Source organism: Lithobates pipiens, unplaced genomic scaffold, assembly GCF_037356315.1.
Source record: "Lithobates pipiens isolate NorthernLeopardFrog02 unplaced genomic scaffold, aLitPip1_a1.2 Scaffold_23, whole genome shotgun sequence".
NCBI classification, from domain to species: domain Eukaryota; kingdom Metazoa; phylum Chordata; class Amphibia; order Anura; family Ranidae; genus Lithobates; species Lithobates pipiens.
Genome location: NW_027507785.1, coordinates 74,435,224 through 74,449,249, shown reverse-complemented (window position 1 = coordinate 74,449,249; position 14,026 = coordinate 74,435,224). Strand labels below are relative to the sequence as shown.

At 44.3% G+C, this 14,026-nt stretch overlaps 1 protein-coding gene across 4 annotated transcripts in view; it reads left to right on the top strand.

Annotated features, from left to right (window-relative positions):
* FAM3D (FAM3 metabolism regulating signaling molecule D) overlaps nucleotides 1-14,026 on the top strand; it is an 82,291-nt gene that overhangs the window by 50,708 nt on the left and 17,557 nt on the right. For all 4 annotated transcript variants that reach the window (XM_077451895.1, XM_077451897.1, XM_077451898.1 and 1 more), the window contains one exon: nucleotides 13,532-13,590. In XM_077451895.1, coding sequence (XP_077308021.1) covers nucleotides 13,532-13,590 — 59 coding nt within the window. The remainder of the gene's footprint in view (nucleotides 1-13,531; nucleotides 13,591-14,026) is intronic.

The window sequence follows — 14,026 nt, the reverse complement described above, 5'->3', positions numbered from 1 at the left end:
TGCATTTTGGGATATGTAGTGTGTGTAGAGCATTGCTCATAACCGCAACTAACACATTCCCCCCCAAAAAAACTACAAAAGTGAGAGAGAAAAGGAGAGGTTCAAGAGAACCTTTAGCTTCTTTTATGGATGTTCTGAAATAGATACATACTGTATATGTATAGAATTCCCATTTATTTTACTATTTATTTTACTCATTTATATGATACAGACACATTCCCCAGTGTCTAAGGCCGCGTACACACGGGCGGATTGTCTGCCCAACTAAGTTCGTCAGACAATCCGACAGACAGTCCGTTCAACTTTTGAATGAACGGACTTGACCACACACGATGAGCAGACAGTCCGCCGAAAGCTTGCGCAATGACGTGTACAGCACGTACGACGGGACTAGAAATTCGACGTCCAATACACTGCAATGCAACCTTCGGCGTGTAAATCCTTTCTGAGCATGCGCCATACTTAGTCCGTCCAACTTGCCTACACACGAGCGGACTGTCCGCTGAAACCAAGTTTGGACGGACAAAATTACGGAAATTCCGAAAGACTTAGTCCGTCAGACTGTCGGCTGAAAAAGTCCACTGAAGCCCACACACGAGCGGATTGTCCGCTGAAACACGGTTCAGCGGACTAAGTTGGGCAGACAATCCGCCCGTGTGTACGCGGCCTTACAGAGCATACCAACTTTCAAATATTAGATACCAGACATTATCAGTGAAGCACAACCATTGTTGAATAGTGTTGTACTGCAAAAAAAAGTAAGCAGAACTTACACATACAGTATCTCACAAAAGTGAGTACACCCCTCACATTTTTGTAAATATTTTGTTATATCTTTTCATGTGACAACAATGAAGAAATTATACTTTGCTACAATGTAAAGTAGTGAGTGTACAGCTTGTATAACAGTGTAAATTTGCTGTCCCCTCAAAATAACTCAACACACAGCCATTAATGTCTAAACTGCTGGAAACAAAAGTGAGTACACCCCTAAGTGAAAATGTCCAAATTGGGCTCAATTAGCCATTTTCCCTCCCCAATGTCATATGACACGTTAGTGTTACAAAGTCTCATGTGTGAATGGGGTGTTAAATTTGGTATTATCGCTCACACTGAATTGTTGCCGTACATTAAGATGGTCTAGGCTATAAGAAGTTGGCCAAGAGCCCAAGACCATACAGCGGTTTAACAGAACAGGTTAAAATCAGAACAGGCCTCGCCATGGTCAACCAAAGAAATTGAGTGCATGTGCTCAGCGTCATATCCAGAGGTTGTCTTTGGGCCAAAATGTATGAGTGCTGCCAGCATTGCTGCAGAGGTTGAAGGGGTGGGGGGTCAGCCTGTCAGTGCTCAGACCATACACCACACACTGCATCAAATTTGTCTGCATGGCTGTCATACCAGAAGGAAGCCTCTTCTAAAGATGATGCACAAAAAATCCTTCAAACAGTTTGCTGACAGACAAGCAGACTAAGGACATGGATTACTGGAACCATATCCTGTGGTCTGATGAGACCAAGATAAACTTATTTGGTTCAGATGATGTCAAGCTTGTGTGGCAGCAACAAGGTCAGGAGTACAAAGACAAGTGTGTTGTGCCTATAATCAAGCATGGTGGTGGGGTGTTATGGTCTGGGGCTGCACGAGTGCTGCCGGCACTGGGGAGTTACAGTTCATTGAGGGAACCATGAATGGTGACATACTGAAGCAGAACATGATTCCCTCCCCTCAGAGACTGGGCCACAGGGCAGTATTCCAACATAACTACCCCAAACACACCTCCAAGATGACCACTGCCATGCTAAAGAAGCTGAGGGTAAAGGTGATGGACTGGCCAAGCATGTCTACAGACTTAAACCCTATTGCGCATCTGTGGAGCATCCTTAAATGGAAGGTGGAGGAACGCAAGGTCTCTAACATCCACCAGCTCCGGGATGTCGACATTGAGGAGTGGGAGAGGAGTCCAGTGGCAACCCGTGAAGCTCCGGTGAACTCCATGCCCAAGAGGGTTAAGGCAATGCTGGAAAATAATGGTAGCCACACAAAATTTTTACACTATGGACCCAATTTGGACATTTTCACTTAGGGGTGTACTCACTTTTGTTGCCAGCAGTTTAGACATTAATGGCTTTGTGTTGAGTTATTTTGAGGGGACAGCAAATGTACACTGTTATACAAGCTGTACACTCACTACTTTACATTGTAGCAAAGTGTCATTTCTTCAGTGTTGCCACATGAAAAGATATAATAAAATATTTACAAAAATGTGAGGGGTGTACTCACTTTTGTGAGATACTGTAACTATGAGGTCTTAGAGGATATTGCACCGTGTTTATAGCAATTAAACATGATCTCTGTATAGTGGCAATGCCTTCAATATACTTAAGACTTAAAGCCATAACTGGATACGTGTTCTCAGTCATATTCATACAGGAAGTGAATTCCATCTACAATATATCACCTTTCTAATTGCTTTTTGTTTTAAAGAGGTTTTTGAACTTGTCAAACAACTGTATTTGCATATTTTGTGACGTGGCCGATGGCAGAACATGTGTTTTTATTAGGACAAATTTACATAACACCCTTTAAGGCTCTCTATAGAAGGAAATGTGTTTAACTGTGAGTAGGCTAAGGTACTGTAATGGGTGCTGAAGTGACAGTGGAGTAAAGTGCTAAGAAGAAATTAGCAAACCCTATTGCTATCAATCAAATTGGCAGACTCACACATATTAAAGTGGAACTGCAGGCAAATAGCATAATACACAGCAGATCACTGTAAGCCCTTGTACACACGGTCGGACATTCCGACAACAAAATCCGTCAGATTTTTTCCAACGGATTTTGTACGAAACTGGTGTTGCATGCACACGGTTGGACAAAGTTGTCGGAAAATCCGATCGTTCAGAACGTGATGACGTTTGTTCGTTGCGATGAGACTACGTTGCGGCTAGTAGCCAATAGCTTTGATCTCGTAATTTGATCTGAGCATGCGTGGCACTTTGTCCAATTGGAAATCTCTACAAACGATAGGACAAAGTCCGATCGGACCATGTTGTCAGAAAATTTTATATCCAGCTCTCAAACTTTGTTGGTCGGACATTCCGACGGAAAAAGTCAGATGGAGCCCACACACGGTCGGATTATCCGACAGCATGGTCCGGTCGGACATTTTCAGTCGGAATTTCCTACTGTGTGTACAGGGGCTGCTGATTTCAACTGGTTCTTTCCCTGACAGTGCAGAAGCCACCAGTCACACAACCAACAGTCCATTCACTCCAGCTCCGTAAACAGTCTAGTCTTTTTAGTGTTTATTGCTAAAGAAATTTGTAACAGGAGGAGGACAATGGAGAATGGGATATTCCAAAACGCTCGAGCACGATCCTGCACTACACTTCTCTCACTAAGTAGCAGCAACACAGTCTTTCACTCATGGCTGGGTACCATGAAACAAAGTGCAGCACAGGCAACAATGGACTGAAACAGTGTGAGCCCATACAGCTGGGGGCCATTAGGTTAATTGGAGCACAATAAGACAAACTGAAACAGTCCAAACATCGCTGGCTGAGAACCACGAATAGCATGCGGCACAAGTAAATGTAGACTGAATCAGTGTCATTGATAAGCTATAGCTGCCACCCTAGATGTAGAACAACACACAGTCACTAAATCTTGAGCTTGGGTCAGTACTCACAATATCCTGGTCAGGTGCACGCCTCCTGGCTTCAACCAGGCACTACTCAGTGATTTCTCCAGACCATATCCTTGGCGCCAGAAGAAATTAGGAATAGGTCCCACAGTTGGGAACTGGATGACCATCAGCAAACCCCAGCAAAACTGCCTCAGAGGGGAAGTGCCCCTGAAGCTGTAAGCTCCTCCAGCAGGACCAGTCCAGGGCTGCCCCAGGCCTCAGGCTATTTATGTCCCTCTCCAGCTAGCTACTGGGCACACCTGCCCGGGGATGGGCCGAAGCATCATAAATGTTTCTTAGATATTAATGTAAATGAGATCAACTTCCCATAGTACAGGTCACAGGTGAACTTCAGGTGATTGGACAGCAAAAGCTTTGCTGGGAATTTGCCCCAGTGAACCCTCATATAACACCCCCTCCCCCTCGATAGACCTTAATTTTGTTGCTAGTGTCTTTGGGTGATGGACCTCTTCTCATCTGGAAAAGTTTCCGAACAATTTTATTTTTCAATCCAAACTTTCTTTATTAGCAACAAAGAGTAAAAAGTACAGCATTCTTCCTCATAAAAAAAAAGTAAAAAAAAAATAGGACATTAAAGGTGGTGAAAGGCATACACCTTCATAAACAAGAAGCACAAACCATATAGTACAGAGTAAAGAAGCTTTCATGGCCGACACCTTATTAACCTCAAGCTGGGGGAGACAAGTGGAGTCTGGAGTGGTGTTTCACACAACAGATGAGTTTGTACCTGAGGAAGAGCTGATGGAAGCTCAAAACAGTTGCTACTGCTACATGTATGGGTAAAATATTAATGTGCTACAAGCTTCTTTTTTCTTTTACATATTGGAGACTTTTTGGGTCAGTTCATTGTTGTGCTATAATGTTCCTTTTCATAATGCAAATATACACAGGAATACACTCCCTATGAGGCTCATGTCTATCTCCACAGTTGTTTTTAAAGAGCTGTATAGCTTCCTCCTCAAAAGCCTCCTCAGTGATCTCTGTTTTTAATTTCCATGGATGCCACAATCATCATTCATCTCTACAAGAAAGGCCATTTATTTTTCATTCGGATAGCAGATGACCTTTCCCTTGGAGTGTGCAGGAGCAGAGTTGTCACTTTACTTGATCATACAGACAGATTGTGTCAGTAATCCTGATATGTGTGTGGGGAGGTACCGTGTGGTGTGGCGGCAGTGAAAACAGTGCAAAAGAGTTTTAAAAAAAACAGAACTGTATTGAAATTGAAGTTCAACACTGCACAACAAGGCTGGCGGGAAGGCACTCCCACAATGAACAAAGACAAGCAGTGGCAGCAGGTCACAGGCGTACCGACAGCATCTGTCTCGAGGGGTGGAATGCGGCATGACCAGTTCTTTACCCAAGCGGTGAAGCTACCAGTAAACATGGCGTGTTCCTGCACTTTCCCTACTTGTCTTGAACCTCTCCTTGACGCTAATCACTGTCCCTGTCAGACACGGTGACCAGTGACCTCCCCTTACTCTGACCACAGGCGAAATATGCACCAAGCCTTGGAGCCAAGGTCTTAAAGGAGAAGTCCAGCCACAGCTCGTTTGGCTCTACTTCTCCTATTGAGAATTTGTTTTGCACTCCTGTGACCCATTTTCAGCACAGAGTGGACTGAAGTCCGCTCTCTGCTGACTTCACCAATGTCAGTCCAGGCATGGATCCAGTCTGGATCCACCAGGTGCCTGGACTGACACAGAGCTCAGCCTCTCAGCGAGCAGCTCCACACCCTCCACAGCTCAGCGCTCCAATGAGCGAGTGGGGAGAAGAGCAGAGAGCTGTGACTGACAATCTGCAGCTCTCTGTCATGGAGCTCTGAAAAATCATCAGTATTCGATCGCTTGGTTCTCAATATTGAGGTGCCAGGGGACAGATACAGCATCAGACCCATGCTGCATCCACCTAGGTAAGTATGAATAGGAAAAAAAATTAATTTACTTCTCTTTTAAATAGACTCTGCCTTATCCAAGATGACCATCAAGGTCACATGGTATACCAACATTCCATTTGGATGCTGTCTCTCTGTGACTGAGGAAATCATAGAGGAGCAAGACTCTTCTAGACTTCCTTTTCCAGCCGTATTGCCGCTTCGGATGAGCGCCACCTGCAGTGGAGAAAATAGATTGCACATGCCTACATGTGTTTGAAGCACAAACAGAAAATCAAGAAATCTGTTTATTTTTTAGGCTTTTTATTGCTATTGAGTAAAATACCAAAGCATATTGGAGGTCAGTAGTGCTCCCTTCATCGGGGTTGCAAAGTGAGAAAAAAGTAGGACGATTGTATATGTAATGTAATTCTGGGAGCGAATGCTCCTGCGGGAATGTGCAGCCAACTCTAGGTCCATGAACTTCATACCCTTTAGCAGTTTGTTTTTTCTAAAACAGTGAGAGTATCTTCCTGAATTGTATGTAAAGCCTTTTTTTTTTGTCTTGGCTAGAATGTGAATGTGGTTAGAATCTCCAAGATTTTAAAGAAGACCCCCTTTACAAAACTGCCAAAAATATGTGAAAGTGTTTACTTACATAAACAAGTATACTTACCTATGTCTGTGTGACTTTTTCCTTCATTTTCACTGACTTTCATTCTACCTCTGTACTGCCTGGGCTCCTGCTCCACTATTTTCAAATTTTACATCATTCTGCAAAGAGTATTGTTGTGCTGCACAAGATGGAGCATATGACGTTATGTGCCTCAATTTGCAGATGTGCCACACAATGTCACAGGCATCTGCAAAAAAAAACCCCTTCCCCCTGGAGTCTTGCAAAGTTTTTGTTACCATCAATGTAATTTCATACAGCTCATGTGTAAGTTGAAGCACGGCATTGTGTACTTCATCTCCCGAATGCACAGTGTGGCAGTATTGTGCAATCCCGCAGTTTAGGTATGAGATCTCCCTGAAAGAAACGGTGATGTTGCCTTCCAAGGTGGCATTTTTGTGGTCAAGGCTACATCATCATCATCACTGCCTTTAGGGAAACCAGAAATTAAAACCAAAAAACGTAAGTAAAAGCAAGAAAAAAAAAAACGTTTTTAGAGTAACCAGTACTGGAGAGATGCATACTGATGTGAATTTTAGGGAAAGAGGGCAAGGTCCACTTTAATACTCTCCATGTCCTTGGTGGGAAGGTTCACTCTCACTGTTGGTCCTGATGACTATTGTCTCGAGTACAGTAAGTTATGGGACGTCTAAAATGTTATACAGGTAACAAGCTGAGATAAGGAGCACTCCCTTTAAGCGAGTGCTCCTAATCTCAGCTCATTACCTGTATAGAAGACACCTGGGAGCCAGAAATCTTGCTGATTGATAGGGGGATTAAATATTTATTTTACTCAATAAAATGCAAATCAAATTTATAACTTTTTTGAAAATGCGTTTTTCTGGATATTTTTGTTGTTAATCTGTCTCTCACTGTTAAAATAAACCTACCATTAAAATTATAGACTGATCGTTTCTTTTTCAGTGGGCAAAAGCACAAAATCAGCAGGGGATCAAATACTTTTTTCCCTCTCTCTATGGGCTGCAAATACAGTATAAGGATTTATTAAATGGTTTGCTTGATACCGTGTTTCCCCGAAAGTAAGACAGTGTCTTACTTTCTTTTTATCCCCAAAAGCCCCACTATGTCTTACTTTCGGGGTATGTCTTATATTGGGAAAAAATTGTCGAATTTTTTGTTTTAACCATAAAATTAACATTTATTAACAACCTGAACAGTATTGTATTCACCACAAAACACACAGCCCGGTATGTTGGGACTTGTAGTCCTCCTCAGCTGCATCTTGCGGTTACATAATAAGAGCTGCAGAGAATCTCTTCACACCCCCCCTCCCCCTCCTTGGTCTCTCTCTGTATGATCAGCACTGACCTGTACCGGGAGGACACAGAGCCAGTGACACCTGTCGGCAGTGATCCGGGACCTGGCGCAATAATCCCCTTCTCTGTGGTTGCGTCGCGACGTTCTGATCAGTCTCGGGCAGCGGCTGTCACTCACAGCCGACCAGAGTGAAGCCACCTCCCCCTCCTCTTGTATGGCTACACAGTGCTGTGTATGGAGGAGGAGGAGGGGGAGGCGGCTTCAGTGAAGCCGCCTCCCCCTCCTTCTCCTTCATGGACAGCACTGTGTAGCCATACAAGAGGAGGGGGAGGCGGCTTCACTCTGCTCGGCTGTGAGTGACAGCCGCTGCCCGAGACTGATCAGAACGGCGCTGTCTCTTCAGTCGGAGGGGGAGGGCGCTGGCCTGGAACCCCCTCCAGGGTGTGGCACCCGGTGCGGCCCGCACCCCCCGCCCCACTCTTAGTACGCCACTGGAGGCGGCAATACCCCCGTGTTTCCCCGAAAGTAAGACATATGTCTTACTTTCGGGGTACAGCTTATATTAGCGGACCCCTCTGAAACTCCCGATACGTCTTACAATCGGGGGTGTCTTACTATCGGGGAAACACGGTAGAAGTGCACAACATGGAGCACAACCAGTGACATTTCTAACATTTGCTTCACAATAATTCTTCCTTGTCCATGCCCTTTCATTGCCAAACTTCCTGCTGATCTTTGTTAATGATTTGTAGATATTTAACTGTTAGAGCACAACATATGGCAGTCGTCAGACTTGATATTATGTTTACTAAGCATAATTATGTGACGTGTCATTTACATCTCGAAAACTTTCTTAAACTCCCATCTGGCTGAACACATTGAAAACAACGTAAATGGAGGCAAGGCAGATGGTCCTTTTTGGGTAATGACTAGGCTAAAATCAGACACCCTTCTCATACATTTTTGTCTTTGCTGGTGTGACACTTCTGGTTGTACAGTCCCAGTACCATTGCTCAGCCTTGTTCAGCTACTATTAGAAAAAGTTATTCTTTACCACAGCACATAGATTTAATTAAGGGGGCTGCCGTTCATAGTAATTGACTGTGGATCTACACCGGGGGGGGGGGGTGTGGGCAATTTAATTATTTTTTTAAAGGGCTTGTTAAAATTGTTAAAAACTGTTACTTTTACCACTCTTTTGGTAAAAAACCTCATACTCATTCACATACTCATTCACTCATGGGAGGAGATCTGGCGGCTTCCAGATTCCAATAAGCCCCCCGCCCGCAGACCACAAATACCACATAAAGCAATAGTGAATTGACATTTTCAGGATCGTATGTGGTATTTGGAAAAACACCTAAATACTGCCTGCAATGTGCTTTTGTAGATAGAGCCTTATATCTACTGGATATTATACAATACTGCCCCCTATCCTGCCCTCTTACCCTCTCATACTGTGCCCTCCTGACCCCCCTGTACTTTGCCCTCCTACCACCTGTACTGTACCCTCCTGACCCCCCTGTACTTTGCCCTCCTGACCCCCCTGTACTGTACCCTCCTGACCCCCCTGTACTGTGCCCTCCTGACCCCCCTGTACTGTGCCCTCCTACCCCCTGTACTCTGCCCTCATGACCCCCTTTGCCCTGCCCTTCATCCCCCTTGTACTGTTGACTGCTGGCCCTCTCTACTGTGCCCTCCTGCCCCCGTGCTCTTTTGTATCCTCTGTATTGTGCTCTCCTACCCCCCTATACTGTGCCCTGCTGACCCCACTGCACTGTATCCTACTGCCTCCCATCCCCCCTTCCCTGTATTGTGCTCTTTGTGTTGATTAGTCTTTGATTTATGGCATGCTTTCTTATTGTTTAAAATCAATTTAATTGAAAGTATCAATAACTATATGTTTAATTCTATCAACTATATAGACTTTAATTCTTGAGCGTGGGTGCATAAATTGTGGCAGGCTGGTAGAGGCCCCAGTGCATTACTTTGCCCCGGGGCCCATGATGCTATTAGGATGGCCCTGCTGTCAGGGGTACACATGCTGAGTGACAGTTATTTACAAATAAATGTTATGAATAAATTATGAACTACTAGTACACATGTCTGAAATGATTTAGCATTGCTGCTTCTCTGCATTGCCTCAGTCGGCACCCTTCTTGATAAATCTGTCCTTTCGTAGGACATCAGCAGATGAGGGGTTATTGCTCTATATTGTATTATCCTGTTAGAAACATATGGCAAATGTGTTTCGGAGACTCGTAGGGAATAATGTAAAGTGCCAGAAAATTAGCCAAAAAGATGATTAGCTGTAATGCTGCGAATTAATCAACCCAGATAGTTTTCATGCAGCATCCTAATGTGTACTGCTTGGCTGCACAAAGCAAAGAGTGTATAAATTCATACCCAATCTATACGTTAAAGCTGAACTCTTACTCTAATGCCGCTTACACACGATCAGACTTTCCGGCAAACTTGGCCTGGCAGACCAGAATCTGTTGGACAATTCAATCGTGTGTGGGCTCCATCTGACTTTTGTCCCAAAAGTCAGACGGACCTAGAAATAGAACATGTTTTAAATCTTGGTCCGCCAGACCAAGTTCCTATCGGGAAGCCCGTTCGTCTGTATGCTGGTCCGATGGACCAAATACGACACAAGGGCAGCTACAGTACCTGCCCTCGAGAATGTTTCCAGTGCGATCCTTTCGCTCTGGTTCTTGGCTACAGGGTACTGTACACCAGGCCCTTAGGTATGGTATGGATTTTAAGGGGAACCCCTACACTGAAAAAACAGCATGGGTCCCCCCCAAAATCCATACCAGACCTTTATCCGAGCAGGCAGCCCAGCCGGTCAGGAAAGGGGGTGGGGAAGAGCGAGCACCTCCTCTCTTGAACCGTACCAGGCCGCATGCCCTCAACATGGGGGGTGGGTGCTTTGGGGAAGGGGGCACCCTGCTGCCCCCCCACCTCAAAGCACCTTGTCCCCATGTTGATGAGGACAAGGGCCTCTTCCCGACAACCTTTGCCATTGGTTGTCGGGGCCTGCGGGCAGGGGGATTATCAGAATCTGGGAGCCCCCTTTAATAAAGGAGCCCCCAGATCCTGGCCCACCACCCTATGTGAATAAGTATGGGGTATATCGTACCCCTACCCATTCACCTGGGGGGAAAAGTGTCAATAAAAAAACACACTACACACGTTTTTTAAGTAGTTTATTAGGCAGCTCCGGGGGTCTTCTTCCGACTTGGGGGGTCTTCTTTCGACTTTTACGCACTTTCCGGTTCTTCTCCCGGGCTCCTCTGCTATCTTCTGCGGGGCATGCTGGGACTGTGCTGTCATAAGGGGTGGGGTCACTCGGTGACCCTGCCCCTTATGCCTATATAAGTCTTTGTGCACCGTGTCCATGGCATTACAGCAGGAGAGAGCATCGTGTCAACATCAGAAGAAGAAAAAAGAAGAAGACGACGATGACGAAGGAGAAAGCCAGGCCACTGCTAGTAAAAAGAGCGACAAAAGAGCAGACGCTAGCGGATGAGCCCGGTAGAAGAACCGGAAAGCGCGGACAAGTTGGAAGAAGGCCCCCAGAGCTGCCTAATAAACTACTTTAAAAACCTGTGTAGTGTGTTTTTTTTATTGACACTTTTCCCCCCAGGTGAATGGGTAGGGGTACGATGTACCCCATACTTACTCACATAGGGTGGTGGGCCGGGATCTGTGGTCCCCCTTATTAAAGGGGGCTCCCGGACTCCGATAAGCCCCCTGCCCGCAGACCCTGACAACCAGCGGCCAGGGTTGTTGGGAAGAGGCCCTTGTGCTCATCAACATGGGGACAAGTTGCTTTGATGTGGGGGGGCCACAGGGAACACCCCTTCTCCAAAGCCCCCACCCCCCGTGTTGAGGGCATGCGGCCTGGTACAGTTCAGGGGGGGTGCTCGCTCGTCCCCACCCCCTTTCCTGACCGGCCGGGCTGCGTGCTCGGATAAGGGTCTGGCATGGACTTTGGGGGGACCCCCACGCCGTTTTTTCAGTGTAGGGGGTTCCCCTTACAATCCATACCAAGCGACAGGACTCGCAAGGTGTCACTCTCGCAGATGAAAGCTATTAGATTGATTTCCTTTCATAGTCCCGTCGTACCTGGAGTCACTTTCAAAATGAACGGACTTTAGTCCGTGTGTGGGCAAGTCCGTCGAAAACCCTGCTGAAAGTCCATTGGGAAGTCCGTCAGGCCTAGTCCACCGGAAAGTCAGTTTATGTGTGCACAAGTCCACTCGTTTGGAAAGTCCGTCGGACCTCCACCGAAAGTCCATCGGTAAGACCGTCGGACCTAGTCTGCTGGAAAGTCCAATCGTGTGTACGTGGCATTAGAGCGGAAAGGATGTGGAATTCCCTTCCACAGGTGGTGGTTTCAGTGGGGAGCATCAATAGTTGAAAAAAACTATTAGATAAGCACCTAAACGACCGCAACATACAGGGATATATAATGTAATAATTACATATAATCACACACGTAGGTTGATGGACTTTTTTTCAACCTCACCTACTATGTTTTTTTCTATACTTTTGTGTTATTTTCTATTGTATTCTATTCTATTCGAAATGATTCTATTTGAATTTTGGAAAATGGTTATATTATTTCTATTCTATTGTTTTTTAAAATTCTATTCTATTAGAATTTCAGAAGATGGTTATAATCTATTTAATTATATTCTTTTTTTTTATTCTATTCTATTACGTTCTATTTTATTCCATTCTATTCTTTTATTTTCTATCCCAATTTTGTTCTGTTTTACTCTATTATATTAAATTCTTTTATTTCCTGTTATATTATTTTCTATCCCATTATGTTTTTCTATTCTATTTCTTTATTTCCTATTCTATTGGAAAATGTTTCGAATTCGAAAACTATTTTGAAATTGATTTGAAAACTTTTCGAATAGATCCAAATTCGAATCGATTCGAATAAACAAAACGAATTCCGGAAACAAATTAAACTAATTTAACGAATTTAACTAAACAAATTTATGTAAATAATGAATAGAAACGAAAAGAAACACATTTTTTCGTTCTGCACATGTCTACTATAGATGCAGCCGGGGACATCACTGGTGCTTGTGGTCTGAAGGAACGGCATACCCGTGCCATTCCTTCAGAGCCGGGCTGTAAACAGTGATGTTATGGCTGGCTTGGCCAATCAGACACCTGGGGTCTCCGAACCTGGATAGAAGACCAGGTAAATATGGAAGCGCCGGCAGTGGTGACAGCACGCCGCTGGAGGGTTTCATTTTCAGCTAAGTTTGTCATGATGTATGCGATGCATATTAGCACATTATGAATTAAACTACCCGGGACCCAAGTTTATATATATATATATTATAATTTTTTTGGATGCGGTTTACTACCGCTTTTAAGAACTGTCCTATGTCCGGTGCTCACTTTCTGTGTTTTCTCAAGTTCTTCCCCCTCGTTCTTATTTACAGAATAATTGGTTCCTATGCTGTGTATGCAGATTACATGAATGGGAGGGATTCAGTAGTTTAAAAACAACTGGGCAGGGCAGACACCAGTTCTTGCAATATAATTCCACACAAAGTCATGCGGTCTCATCCTATAGGTGAAAATTAGTAGCCGAGTACATTTTTGCTAGGTCAACAGGTATTTTTCTGTACATGCAAGCCCTTTAACCATCCCTTTACAGTCCATTATGTTAAAACGGCTGTCAGGGGAACGTTTTTACTCTGAGAAGTTTTTTAAATATTTGCCTTGATTGTTTATGTTTGTGCACATGCCCATACACACACACAATATGCTGCTCCTGCTGTCATTGGATACCGTTGCTCCTGTTGTCTTTGCCCTTATCTACACTTCTTGAGTACAGACTGTGGATCTCTTGTTCATACTGTTTCTATAGTTCAGAGTCCTGTGTTTATTATTCATCATGACATATACATACAGTATATATTGTGTATATATATAATTTTAATGTTCTTCTCTTTTTCAGCCTAATGAGCAGCGTAAAAAACAACATTGGAAGAGGACTAAACATGGCACTTGTGAATGGTAAGAAGAATGAAAAAGTAAATGCAGACTAATGTACCACAGTACCATGCAATCTGGCGCAGTGGTTTTTGGAAAGTAGTGCATGCCATACTTTTGGTATGATCCAGTGCGATTTCAGCCCATTCAAATGAATGAGCTTAAAAATGCACTGCACTGAGTTGCACAGAAATCGCACAGAACCTGACACTCATGATCTGTAAAAAAAAAAAAAAAAGTAAATGAATGCTAATGAGGGGCACAAGAACATGACCAGGAGCCAAAACCCACCACATCCTTATAAAACAACTTTAAGCTCTCGTTCACATCGGCACGATTTGACAAGAGATTTGACATGTCAAAACGCATGACAAATCGCAGCCTATTGCCGGCAACGGCATTGTCCCAATATTTATGGCGCTGTAGTTCTTGCACTACTTTTGGCGACTTCGGGATGATT